At 42.9% G+C, this 12471-nt stretch overlaps 1 protein-coding gene across 1 annotated transcript; it reads left to right on the top strand.

Annotated features, from left to right (window-relative positions):
* The first annotated feature begins 4281 nt into the window (after positions 1–4281).
* Positions 4282–7479, top strand: LOC125546423 (putative AC transposase). Its single transcript, XM_048710686.2, has 4 exons — positions 4282–4651; positions 4920–7023; positions 7108–7173; positions 7256–7479. The coding sequence occupies exon 2, from the start codon at positions 4927–4929 to the stop codon at positions 5842–5844; it is 918 nt and encodes a 305-aa protein (XP_048566643.2). The 5' UTR covers positions 4282–4651; positions 4920–4926; the 3' UTR covers positions 5845–7023; positions 7108–7173; positions 7256–7479.
* The last annotated feature ends 4992 nt before the right edge of the window (positions 7480–12471 follow it).

Below are 12471 nucleotides of genomic sequence, written 5' to 3' on the forward strand. Positions count from 1 at the left end.
ATACATAAAACAATATATGTCTTCTGATCACATAGAAGCAAGTGCGATAGTAACACATACATGAAGCATGTCTCATACATAAATACTGACACACAGCTGCGAATAGTCTGAAACTAACATAGATAATGAGTCATACATAGATAGATAAGCATATCACTGCGGGGGACGACGACGAGTCTGGGTCTTCCTCGGGCGAGGACCGGAAGGCGATAAGCGCTGAGGCGGTGGACGAGGCTCGCGATAACCACGACCATAGTTAACCTCGTCTGTCACGGTCTGTGTCTCCTGCGTCGGTGGTGGTGGTGGAGTGTGAAACACTGTCTGCGAGAAGCCATAAATGTTTGTAGCTTGGTCATCATCCTCGCGGTCGCCCTCAAAGTACGAAGCACCACCACTAAGGATCGGTGACTGCTCTGAATGCATGAACGGTTGCGAATGGTTGCCGCCTGCGGTAAAGTAAAATTGATACAAATGCATGAACGAAGCACCACCAGTAAGCATCAGTGACTGCTGAGAATGCAAGAACGATTACTACATTGTTCAAAAGAATGTAGTGAGTAGTGTTACCTAGATTCATCTGCTGATGCCAGTAAGCGCTCCCTAGCTGTGAAGGAGGTGGCTCATGCCAGGAAGAGCTCCCTGGCTGTGAAGGAGGTGGCTCATGCCAGGAAGATCTCCCTGGCTGTGAAGGATGAGGTTCTGCACGGTGCACAGAGGGTCGTGGTTCTGAACGGTGCACAGAGGGTCGTGGTTCTGAATGCTGTACAGAGGGACGTGGCGGACGATGTGCTGGAGGAGGAAGTGCAACATCCGAAGTCCGTCTACACGTAACAGCTGCGTAAATCCCGCGTAGCTTGTCATCAAGACGCCTCAACCATGAGACGCCCTCTCGCGGTGGGATAGTTTCTCCCCTCTGAAAGCGCCGCATTAAAGCGGAAACCTCCTCTCGCGCCTGTAGTGTCAAGTCACCCTGTACACAAAGAGTGAACCAATTATATCCTTGTTGTATGATAGACACCACGAATAGACAACCAAGCGAATATGTCCAGATTAACAAAAGACTTAACATATGAGAACCAAGGCATTTACTGCGTGGTGTCACTCCTACCCCAAAGACTAACTGGCTGATACACGATTCATGGGTTGATAGGTAACGGCTTCATCTAGCCATGCAAGCCGGACGTGACGGACTGCTTCCAGTGGCTGTGCTGCTGCCCCTGCTCCCTCGCCCAGGAGGTCAGAACCGCCGACGCCTACGACATTGTGCAGCACAGGATGGTGTCTCGCCGCGACAGCCGCCGACCCGGAGACGGCGACGACCAAGAAGAAGAAGATCCCAGCAGCAGCAGCAGCAGCTCCCGGGTCCAGATGCAGCAGCCACTGAGGTTTGCAGGTGTTTTCGCTTCAAATAGTGGGGTGACCAACACCAATTCAGATACGACTACGAGTACAATACCCCCTGCTGTGCCTGTTGGCATACAGAAACAGTAAGTAAGAATAAGATGGATGCATGGCTAGATGAGTAGGCTTAACTGTGGCTACATCTTTTTCACAGCAATCAAATCCATTGTAAGTACATAGCAGAGCATACAAGGCAAGTACAATATGTTCTTATTAATTAGAATATATAATATACCCCGTCAGATAGTACTCTGTTGACATTTTTTCTGACATGCTTAGGATAAGTGGGATAAGTACAATATGTTATTATGACATGCTTAGGATAAGTGGGAGGAATTAACTTGGAATGTAATCTCTGGATAATTGTTATGTGATTTTTGGGGAAAGTCGCTATATTAGAGGAAGACTCCTAAGAAGGCTTGAATCTTTCATCATTGTGAACTATGGGTGGAAGAAATGCAGGAAGAAATAAGCTCAATGAGGAATTATATAATTTGGGAACTTATTATCATACCAAACAACCGCAAGCCCATTGTTTGTAAGTGTTTTTATTTATTTGTGAGGAAATTTGTCTCATTGGAATATTATAATGTCACTCTTGCTATTCGGTTCTTTGCACAAAGGAAAATATACTTTGTGGAAACTCTCTCTCCTGGAATACAGGAAGAGGAACTAAAGACATGGTTTGCTAATTGAGTATATTAATGTATTGTCTTATAACAAGCTTCGCATCAATGGAATAGTAGGTCATATGGTTTTCTAAATGAAGCAAGGTGGTCATCTACGAACGTAAGTGTAAAATATTTTGCATTATTATTGTATATGTTAACAATTTTTTTTGCAATGATAAAGTCACATTGATAGAAGTGAAAGCTTGGTCATGTTTTAACTTTCATATGAAAGGAACGTTTGAAGCTCTTCCTATGTTTTAGGAGTGGAACTACATAGGTGTTTTAAAACGATTCCTATGGAAAATTGCAAACTTATTAAAGTACCTGGAACCAAACTCAGTGAGGAATTATGTTTGAACTCCTGAGAACAAAAGGGATAATAATGGTGTTTCAATTTATTGTATCTTTGTTATAAAATCATACCTTAGCTTTCAGAATTTATGATGCATTCAAGCAGTGGAAGGAAAGACGAGCAGCTAAGGGAATCTCACACATCATATAAGATTGTGGAAGTGCATCACATCCTATCACTTGTTCTGAAATTTATATTGAAGGTAAACACATTGAGGAAGTTATTACTGTATCTACGAGATGAGAAATAAGTCCAGGTACGCATATTCAATTACTATTTTTAGTACTAATATGGTGCAGGTTCACTGACCGAAGTCAGGAATTTCTTTCAACACATGGTTAATTATGGAACTTCATTTACTGATTGGATTTGATATTTATGTGGTTTTGAAAATTTATTCAACATGGTTATCTTATACTTGACTCGATATGGAATTAATTATATTATTATATATGTGATGGAAAATAATTGATGCGGAATTTCACTTGAGGAAACAAAATACTCAAGGTGCCTATAAAGGTGAAATTACACTCGAGGAAATAATACTCGAGGCACCGAGGACAGCTATGCTGGAATTATTAGGTAGAAACTAAAGGTCACTAGTGATCTTAGGTGTCACAACAAGAAAACATATTGAAGGGAAGTATCACCGTGTATTTTTGTGCGTTTTCAACATAGTGTAAATATGATTGTTGGTCCCTTGACTAAGCCTCTTAGTCAGGTGGTATTTGGCAAGCATGTTAAGTCTATGGGTTTACGAATATTTGAATGATCGTTTTGGACATGTGGGAGATGTTGAAATTATGTGTCCTGCAGCTATATTCAAATTACTTGGAATTGTCAATATTCGGAATACCTCATTATGGAATTATACATGTATTTACGCATGGAATTACTTTACATGATTATCATGGAATTATCACTTGTTGGAATGTACTTAAGTATTATATGCTTAAGGATGCTGGTCAACTATTAGTGGAATACGGTAATACTATTTATATCGTAAAGATTACCTGGGTACACTGATGATTGGAAGGAGCTAGATCGTATAGTTAGATTACAGCCCTAACGTTGATCTGCGTAATTACATGAATTTACACTCTATTATGGCGCGTTGCTCACAAGCGCGTGCTCCGGGGACATAACGGGTAGAATCCGTTAACAGACAAATATGATCGTGGTTGGTAATTTGATCTGGACTCAATCCCAAAAACTAGTTGTAACGACTAGGAATCTTATCTGTATAAGAGATGGACTCTTTGGAAAGACAGTATAAGAAGGTCCCTACCCCCTAGCCTCATATATGCGAATTGTGAGCGGCACCACGGATAAGCGCAGAGGAATAGGGGGTAGACCACAAACCCTAAATTTCTAACAAACACAAGATCAGGCTCCTATGTTTTCATTGAATGTATGGCTTTTCCACTAGATATGTACTCCCGAGCTCAATCACAGTCCCTTAGAATGCTCATGTCTCCCATCTATACCTGGCCATGGGAAACCCGGCCCGAACGGCCCGACCCGACCCGGCCCGAAATTCTCGGGTCGGGCCAGGCCCGACTGGTACCCTGGGCCGGGCCTGGGCCTTAATATGCAGCCCGAACAGCAAGTCGGGCCGGGCTCGGGCCTCAATATGTAGCCCGAAATTAGGCCCGGCCCGGCCCGAGCAGCTCCCAATCTGAACTCACCCAGCCTGGCCGCAGTAGAGCCCAAGAGCGGCCCAGCCGCCCAGCGCCTCAGCCCCCCGACTCTGCATCTCGCCCCCTCCCCACTCCTCGCTTAACCTAACTGCCAAATCCCACACCCCGTCCCCATCTCTCCTCGTGCGCGACATGGCGGCGCCAACGGAACCCTAGCCGCCCGCATCAAACGACGCCCGGCCCCCTTCGTCCTCGACCGTGGCCGGCCCCCTTCATCCTCGACCGCGGCCGCCGCGCTTCGTCCTCGACCTTGGCCGCCACACTTCGTCCTCGACCGCGGCCGCGGCCGCCGCGCTGCATCCTCGACCGAGGCCGCCCTGGTCCGTCCTCAACTACGGCCGGCGCACGTCGTCCTGGACCGTGGCCGCGCTGCACTGTCCTCAACTGCGGCCACGCTACTCCGTCCTCAACTGCAGCCACCCTGCTTCGTCCTCGACTGCCGCATCAACAACCGCCGACCGCAGCAAATATCTTCCTCCCCATCGGCTGCAACCAGCAAGCCTGCAACTCCAAGCCCCCACCCCAAGGTATATGTTTTGCTGTTGATAAAGTTGTGCTCTTTTTGTTTTAGGGTTAGCTGAATGTTAAAGCATAGCTTAATGTTGTAGACGTACTGCTTGTGCAGAATGGTCAGGATCAAATCCATGCAAAATTTATGCTGTTTATATGGTGCAGAACTGCAGATGAACATTTGTGCTGTTTATATGGTGTTGTACTGTTGTACTGCTATGTACATGCTGTAGTTTGATCATGACGAATAACGTGTTCTGTTGTACTGCTGTGTACATGCTACAGTTTGATCATGATGAATTCAGGAGGACTAGAAGGACCGGAGGGTGATGAACCAGAGTACCATCCCGAAGAATTAGAAGGGCAGGACGATGGGATGCAATTGTTTATTGTACCTGCGGATCCTCCTCGCACTCGGCAGAAACGTGTAAGGGGAAAGCAGCCAGCCGCTCAAGGAAGTGGAGCCGCAATAGAACATGCACATCCTACTACCGGAGGGGGGCAGCCGCAGTCGCAGCCGCAGCCGCAACTGCAGCCGCAACCTACTATTTCCAAACTGAAGTCAAATGTATGGCTTGACTTCACCAAGATCTCGAAAGATGGTGATAAAATGACGATAGCTAGATGTAACCATTGCGAGAAAGAACTGTCGGCTAGATCGACAAATGGTACATCTCATCTCCTTAGACACACTGAAAAGAAGCATAAGGTTGAACAAGCGACAATGAATAATTTTTTCTTGAAATCTGAAACAAATGATGATGGAATAGCTGCATTAAAAAATGGTAGATTTGATGCTCAAGTTGCTAGAAATTCGGTCTCTATTTATCTTGTATCCGGTGCTCATCCATTTACAACAGTTGAAGAAGATGGATTTAGAACAATGATGTCTGCTTGTTGTCCACAATTCAAGTCTATTGGTCGGCACACAATAAAAAGAGAGATAATGGCAATGTTTCTTAGCCAGAAAAAGGAATTGATGGACATATTTCTTGCTGCCCCTGGTAGAGTTAGTTTCACATCTGACAATTGGAAATCTGAAGTCACCAAGCATAGCTATATTTGCATTACTTGTCATTACATAGATGCTGATTGGAAACTAAACAAAAGGATTGTATGGTTCAAAAAAATAGATCCACCATATGATGGAGCATCTATTGCCGATGAGGTCCACCTAGCTTTCGTGAATGGAGGGTCGATAAGAAAGTGATGTGCATCACTCTGGATAATGCAGCCTATAATGATAGGATGATAGCTTGCTTGCGTACCCACTTGGCAAAAGGTGCTTTACCTTTGTCCGGTAAATTCTTCCAAATTCGTTGTTGTGCACACATACTAAACTTGGTAGTTCAAGCCGGTTTGGCATTGATTGATAAGTGTGTTGACAAACTTAGAGATGGTATAATGTACCTAAAGGCTTCAAGCAATAGGCTGCATAAGTTTTATAGTACTGCTACAACTATTTTCAACCTGGAAGAAACAAAAAGGTTGAAACCTGATATGCCCATCCGTTGGAATTCAACCTACACTATGCTTGGGTGCTGTTTGTACTTTAGAGATGTGCTGCATTGGTATTCTGAGAGGGACAGCATATTCAAGGTCAACTTTTAGCTATCCAAAGAAGAGTGGGCCAAGGTATCTCATATGTATCAGTTCTTGAAGGGTTTTTTCGAGGTAACTACAACTTTCTCAGGAACAAAGTATCCAACAGCCAACTTGTACTTCATGAATGTCTATCTTGTTCATTCTGCTATTATAGAGGCTAGTGCTGGAGTAAATAGTTACATGGCTCCAATGTTAGCAGTTATGAGGGAGAAATTCATGAAATATTGGTCTGACTATAGCATATTTCTGTCTTGTGCTGCCGTTCTTGATCCCTGCATTAAGTTCAAGTTTTTAGGATATGCCTACTCCAAGCTATATGATGGTGATGATGCCCTTCAACGCATTAATCTTGTTAAAACTACAATGACTTCTTTATTTAATGAGTATGGTAGTGGTGTACATGTCAATGAAAACATAGCAACTAGTGCATCATCAAGCACGTGTGGACTTGGTGCCTTTTCTGACTATGATCAGTACGTGGAAAGCACGAGCTCACATGAAGAGAGATCTGAATTGGAATTGTATTTGGCTGAACCTGCGAAGAGGTTGAATGAAAATGTCAATATCTTGGATTTCTGGAGTAAGTCTGCAGCTAGGTATCCGCAACTAGCAAGAATGGCACGTGATATCCTTGCAGTTCCTGTGTCAAGTGTTGCTTCAGAATCCGCTTTCAGCTTGAGTAAGAAGGTTATAACCCCGAACCGAAACTCACTTAAACCAAAGACGGTTGAGGCCCTAATGTGTTTGCAAGATTGGTATCGTTGCAAACTGCAGAAAAAAGAAGGTATGTGTTGTAATCTTGTTTGTTTCACATTCTTATTTGTATGTTTTACTTCCAAATGATAATTAACCCAATCTATTGTTGTAGATAATAAGAGAAAGGCAGAAGTGGTTGCGCTAGATAATGATGAAGATTCATCTTCGGATGAAGAATGTAACATCTATATTCTTTGTTCATGTCAATTGTCAAGTTGTGTTTATACTAACGCTAACTTTCTCTTCATTCCATCCTCTAGAGTTGTTGCTAGAGCAATGAGAAGAGAAGAAGGTTCAGAGAAGGCATGGCGAGATGGCAGCCAACAAACTACTAGTCTTATTTTGGTTATGGACTGTAATATTATTCATGCACTTGTGTTTGTTGTAACTGGAACGTTTAGATGTCGAAAGACTTGAAACTGAAACATTTATATGTGGTTCTGCTATTCTTTTGCTCAAACACTATGCTGCTGTGCTGTCAAAACTTGTAATGTAATGCTGCTGTTTTGCTGTTGTTGAAACTGAAACATTTATATGGGGTTCTGTTATTGTTTTGTTATAAAACTATGCTGCTGTGCTGTAAAAATAGTGATGTAATGCTGTTGTTTTGCTGTTGTTGAAACTGGAACACTTGGATGTTGTTCTGTTATTGTTTTGTTGTAAACTATGATGTTGTGCTGTCAAAAATAGTGTTGATTTGCTGCTGTTTACTACTGCAAATTGCTGATAAGTGATAGGTGTATGTTTTGTTGTCCAAATATTAGTATCTTGTTCTGTATAGCTTAGTTTTCTTCTGTTTTTTGCTGTACTGACTTGTTTTTGTTGGATTATGTCAGGCCGTTGGGCCGGGCTCGGGCCTGGAAAACGTATCAATTCGTTGGGCTGGGCTGGGCTCGGGCCTGTCCCGTAGACGCCGGGTTTTTGTTGGCCCGGCCTGAAGCCCGGCCCGGCCCGAGATTTGGCCAGGTATACTCCCATCTCTCTCATTTGCACGCAAACCGCCAAGCTCTCCTCGTCCCCAAGCCATCGACGCTGCTTTTTGGGTTTAGAACCGATGCCTTTCATTTTAAAATATACAAGGTGTGTATTATTTTTCCAAAAATAAAACAAAGTTATGTTTGACCATGTATATAGTAAATCTTATCAACACCTACAATATAAAATAAATTAAATATGAAAATATATGTTAAGATGAATCTAATGACGCTGACTTGGTATTGTAGTTATTTATATTTCCTATCTAAACTTGATCAAATATAGGAAATTTGATTTTGAAAAATTGATACAACATATATTTTGGAACGAAGAGAGTATAATAAAACACGTCGATCCAGCGAACCAACCTATAGTTGGATGGTTTGGAGGACAGTGATATCCTCTATGCACCAGGGTTCAAGTCCTGGTACGAGGCACCTATAGTAACTTTGTAAAATCTTAAAATGATATGTCGACTCAGTCTATCGGAGGTGCTCATAGGGGTAGGGTGTGCGTGTATGCCTTCATAGCGGCCTAATCATGGAGGCGGGAGAGCCGGACGACTGCGGACGGCGCAGGGTGATGACCGCCATGGGTTTGGTGACCCTGTCCATGTTGGCCTTGCACATCTAGCTGATGAGTTAGGACGCGTCCGAAACCTACCCTCCCAAACCGCACAACATGTGGAGCGGGTCTTGGCCGCCGGGATGGTACGGTGCGTGCCTTGCCGTCGGCTGTTGCCTCTTGGTCCTCGACATGTAAGTAGTTAGGACAGATGGTTCCTCATGCATGTAGCTACTCTACTGGAGTAATTCATGGCACTAGTTAGGAATAACTTGCAGCGTATGCGTATTCTACGTACTTAATCTGTCCATCTGTCCGTGTATGTATGTATGTATGTATGTATGTATGTATGTACATACGTTTTGTTGTTGATTCCTACAACTATCAACTTAATCAATAACCGGCCCTTTGCTGAATCAAGCAGAATGAAGATGGATTTGGCCCCCCAAAACTCAACGACCGACCTTTCTTTGATCAATAACCCTTTGCTTAAAATGATCAATTAGTGCCGACACCAACCAACCATCAGAAAGAGAAAGAGAGAGAGAATAAAGCAAATTAAAGCATCTAGCATAACGTTTACCATACGTGCATGCTACGGAACTTGCAAACTTCAACACAAGCACTTCTCAAATTTGTATGAGTAGTGCTTGTGTTGAAGTTTGCAAGTCCCGTAGCATGTACGTATGGTAAACGTTATGTAACAAATTTGAAACATGAGGTGTTATTTGATTGTCCTCCTTATGAGTGGCGGTTAGGGACGAGCGATGGTCTTTTCCCACCAATCTATCCCCCTAGGAGCATGCGCATAATGCTTTGGTTTTTGATGACTTGTAGATTTTTGCAATAAGTATATGAGTTCTTTATGACTAATGTTGAGTCCATGGATTATACGCACTCTCACCCTTCCATCATTGCCAGCCTCTTCGGTACCGTGCATTGCCCTTTCTCACATTGAGAGTTGGTGCAAATTTCGCCGGTGCATCCAAACCCCGTGATGTGATACGCTCTTTCACACATAAACCTCCTTATATCTTCCTCAAAACAGCCACCATACCTACTTATCATGGCATTTCCATAGCCATTCTGAGATATATTGCCATGTAACTTTCCACCATACCGTTCATCATGACACATTCATCATTGTCATATTGCTAGCATGATCAAGTAGTTGACATAGTATTCGTGGCAAAGCCACCGTTCATAATTCTTTCATACATGTCAATCTTGATTCATTGCATATCCCGGTACACCGCCGGAGGCATTCATATAGGGTCATGCTTTGTTCTAGTATCGAGTTGTAATCATTGAGTTGTAAATAAATAGAAGTGTGATGATCATCATTCTAGAGCATTGTCCCAAGTGAGGAATAAAAAAAAGAGAAAGGCCATAAAAAAAGAGAAGGCCCAAAAAAAGAGAGAAAAAGAGAGAAGGGACGATGTTACTATCCTTTGCTACACTTGTGCTTTAAAGTAGCACCATAATCTTCATGATAGAGAGTCTCTTGTTTTGTCATTTTCATATACTAGTGGGAATTTTTCATTATAGAACTTGGCTTGTGTATTCCAACGATGGGCTTCCTCAAATGCCCTAGGTCTTCGTGAGAAAGCAAGTTGGATGCACACCCACTTAGTTTCTTTGTTGAGCTTTCATACATTTATAGCTCTAGTGCATCCGTTGCATGGCAATCCCTACTCCTTGCATTAACATCAATCGATGGGCATCTCCATAGCCCATTGATTATCCTCGTTGATGTGAGACTTTCTCCCTTTTTGTCTTCTCCACATAACCCCCATCATCATATTCTATTCCACCTATAGTGCTATATCCATGGCTCACGCTCATGTATTGCGTGGAGGTTTATGAGTTTGAGATTATTAAAGTATGAAACAGTTGCTTGACTTGTCATCGGGGTTGTGCATGATGAGAGCATTCTTGTGTGACAAAAATGGAGCATGACTAAACGATATGATTTTGTAGGGATGAGCTTTCTTTGGCCATGTTATTTTGAGAAGACATAATTGCTTAATTAGTATGCTTGAAGTATTATCATTTTTATGTCAATATGAACTTTTGTCTTGAATATTTCGGATCTGAATATTCATACCACAATTGAGAAGATTTACATTGAAATTATGCCAAGTAGCACTCCGCATCAAAAATTCTCTTTTTATCATTTACCTACTCGAGGACGAGCAGGAATTAAGCTTGGGAATGCTTGATACGTCTCCAACGTATCTATAATTTTTGATTACTCCATGCTATATTATCTACTGTTTTGGACTATATTGGGCTTTATTTTCCACTTTTATATTATTTTTGGGACTAACCTATTAACCAGAGGCCCAGCCCAGAATTGCTGTTTTTTTGCCTATTTCAGTGTTTCGGAGAAACATAATATCAAACGGAGTCCAAACGGAATGAAACCTTCGGAAACGTGATTTTCTCATCAGATAAGACCCAGGAGACTTGGACCCTCCGCCAAGAAAGCCACGAGGTGGTCACGAGGGTGGAGGGCGCCCCCCTAGGGCGCGCCCCCCTGCCTCGTGGGCCCCTCGAAGCTCCACCGACGTACTTCTTCCTCCTATATATACCTACGTACCTCCAAACGATCAGAAACGGAGCCAAAAACCTAATTCCACCGCCGCAACTTTCTGTATCCACGAGATCCCATCTTGGGTCCTGTTCCGGAGCTCCGCCGGAGAGGGCCGTCATCACGGAGGGCTTCTACATCATCCTAGCCTCTCCGATGAAGTGTGAGTAGTTTACCTCAGACCTTCGGGTCCATAGTTAGTAGCTAGATGGCTTCTTCTCTCTTTTTGGATCTCAATACAAAGTTCCCCCCCTCTCTTGTGGAGATCTATTCGATATAATCTTCTTTTTGTGGTGTGTTTGTTGAGACCGATGAATTGTGGGTTTATGATCAAGTCTATCTATGAATAATATTTGAATCTTCTCTGAATTCTTTTATGTATGATTGGTTATCTTTGCAAGTCTCTTTGAATTATCGGTTTGGTTTGGCCTACTAGATTGGTTTTTCTTACAATGGGAGAAGTGCTTAGCTTTGGGTTCAATCTTGCGGTGTCCTTTCCCAGTGACAGAAGGGGCAGCAAGGCACGTATTGTATTGTTGCCATCGAGGATAACAAGATGGGTTTTTTTTTATCATATTGCATGAAACTATCCCTCTACATCATGTCATCTTGCTTAAAGTGTTACTTTGTTTTTAACTTAATACTCTAGATGCATGCTGGATAGCGGTCGATGAGTGGAGTAATAGTAGTAGATGCAGGCAGGAGTCGGTCTACTTGTCTCGGACGTGATGCCTATATACATGATCATACCTAGATATTCTCATAACTATGCTCAATTCTGTCAATTGCTCAACAGTAATTTGTTCACCCACCGTAGAATACTTATGCTCTTGAGAGAAGCCACTAGTGAAACCTATGGCCCCCGGGTCTATTCTCATCATATCAATCTCCATCACTTTATTATTGCTTTGCTTTTTTACTTTGCCTTTTACTTTTCACTTTGCATCTCTATACCAAAAATACCAAAAATATTATCTATCATCTCTATCAGATCTCACTCTCGTAAGTGACCGTGAAGGGATTGACAACCCCTAATCGCATTGGTTGCGAGGAGCTATTGTTTTGTGTAGGTACGAGGGACTCGCGCGTAGCCTCCTACTGGATTGATACCTTGGTTCTCAAAAACTGAGGGAAATACTTATGCTACTTTGCTGCATCATCCTCTCCTCTTCGGGGAAATCCAACGCAGTGCTCAAGAGGTAGCAACCCGTTGCACCATATCCTTGCCAAGGCGACTTCTCAAGGTCATCTTCAACCGCTCAGAGGTCGCCCCATCTGTGCATCCCTTTATGCCGATGATGCTGCCATTTTCATTGCTCCAATAAAAAATGACATTCAGTTCCT

The sequence above is a fragment of the Triticum urartu genome, chromosome 3A, assembly GCF_056163025.1.
Source record: "Triticum urartu cultivar PI428250 chromosome 3A, HENAU_Tu73, whole genome shotgun sequence".
Taxonomy (NCBI): domain Eukaryota; kingdom Viridiplantae; phylum Streptophyta; class Magnoliopsida; order Poales; family Poaceae; genus Triticum; species Triticum urartu.

Coding starts and splice junctions, on each gene's coding strand:
- LOC125546423 (XM_048710686.2), top strand. CDS start 4,927: ATGATGAATTCAGGAGGACTAGAAGGACCGGAGGGTGATGAACCAGAG.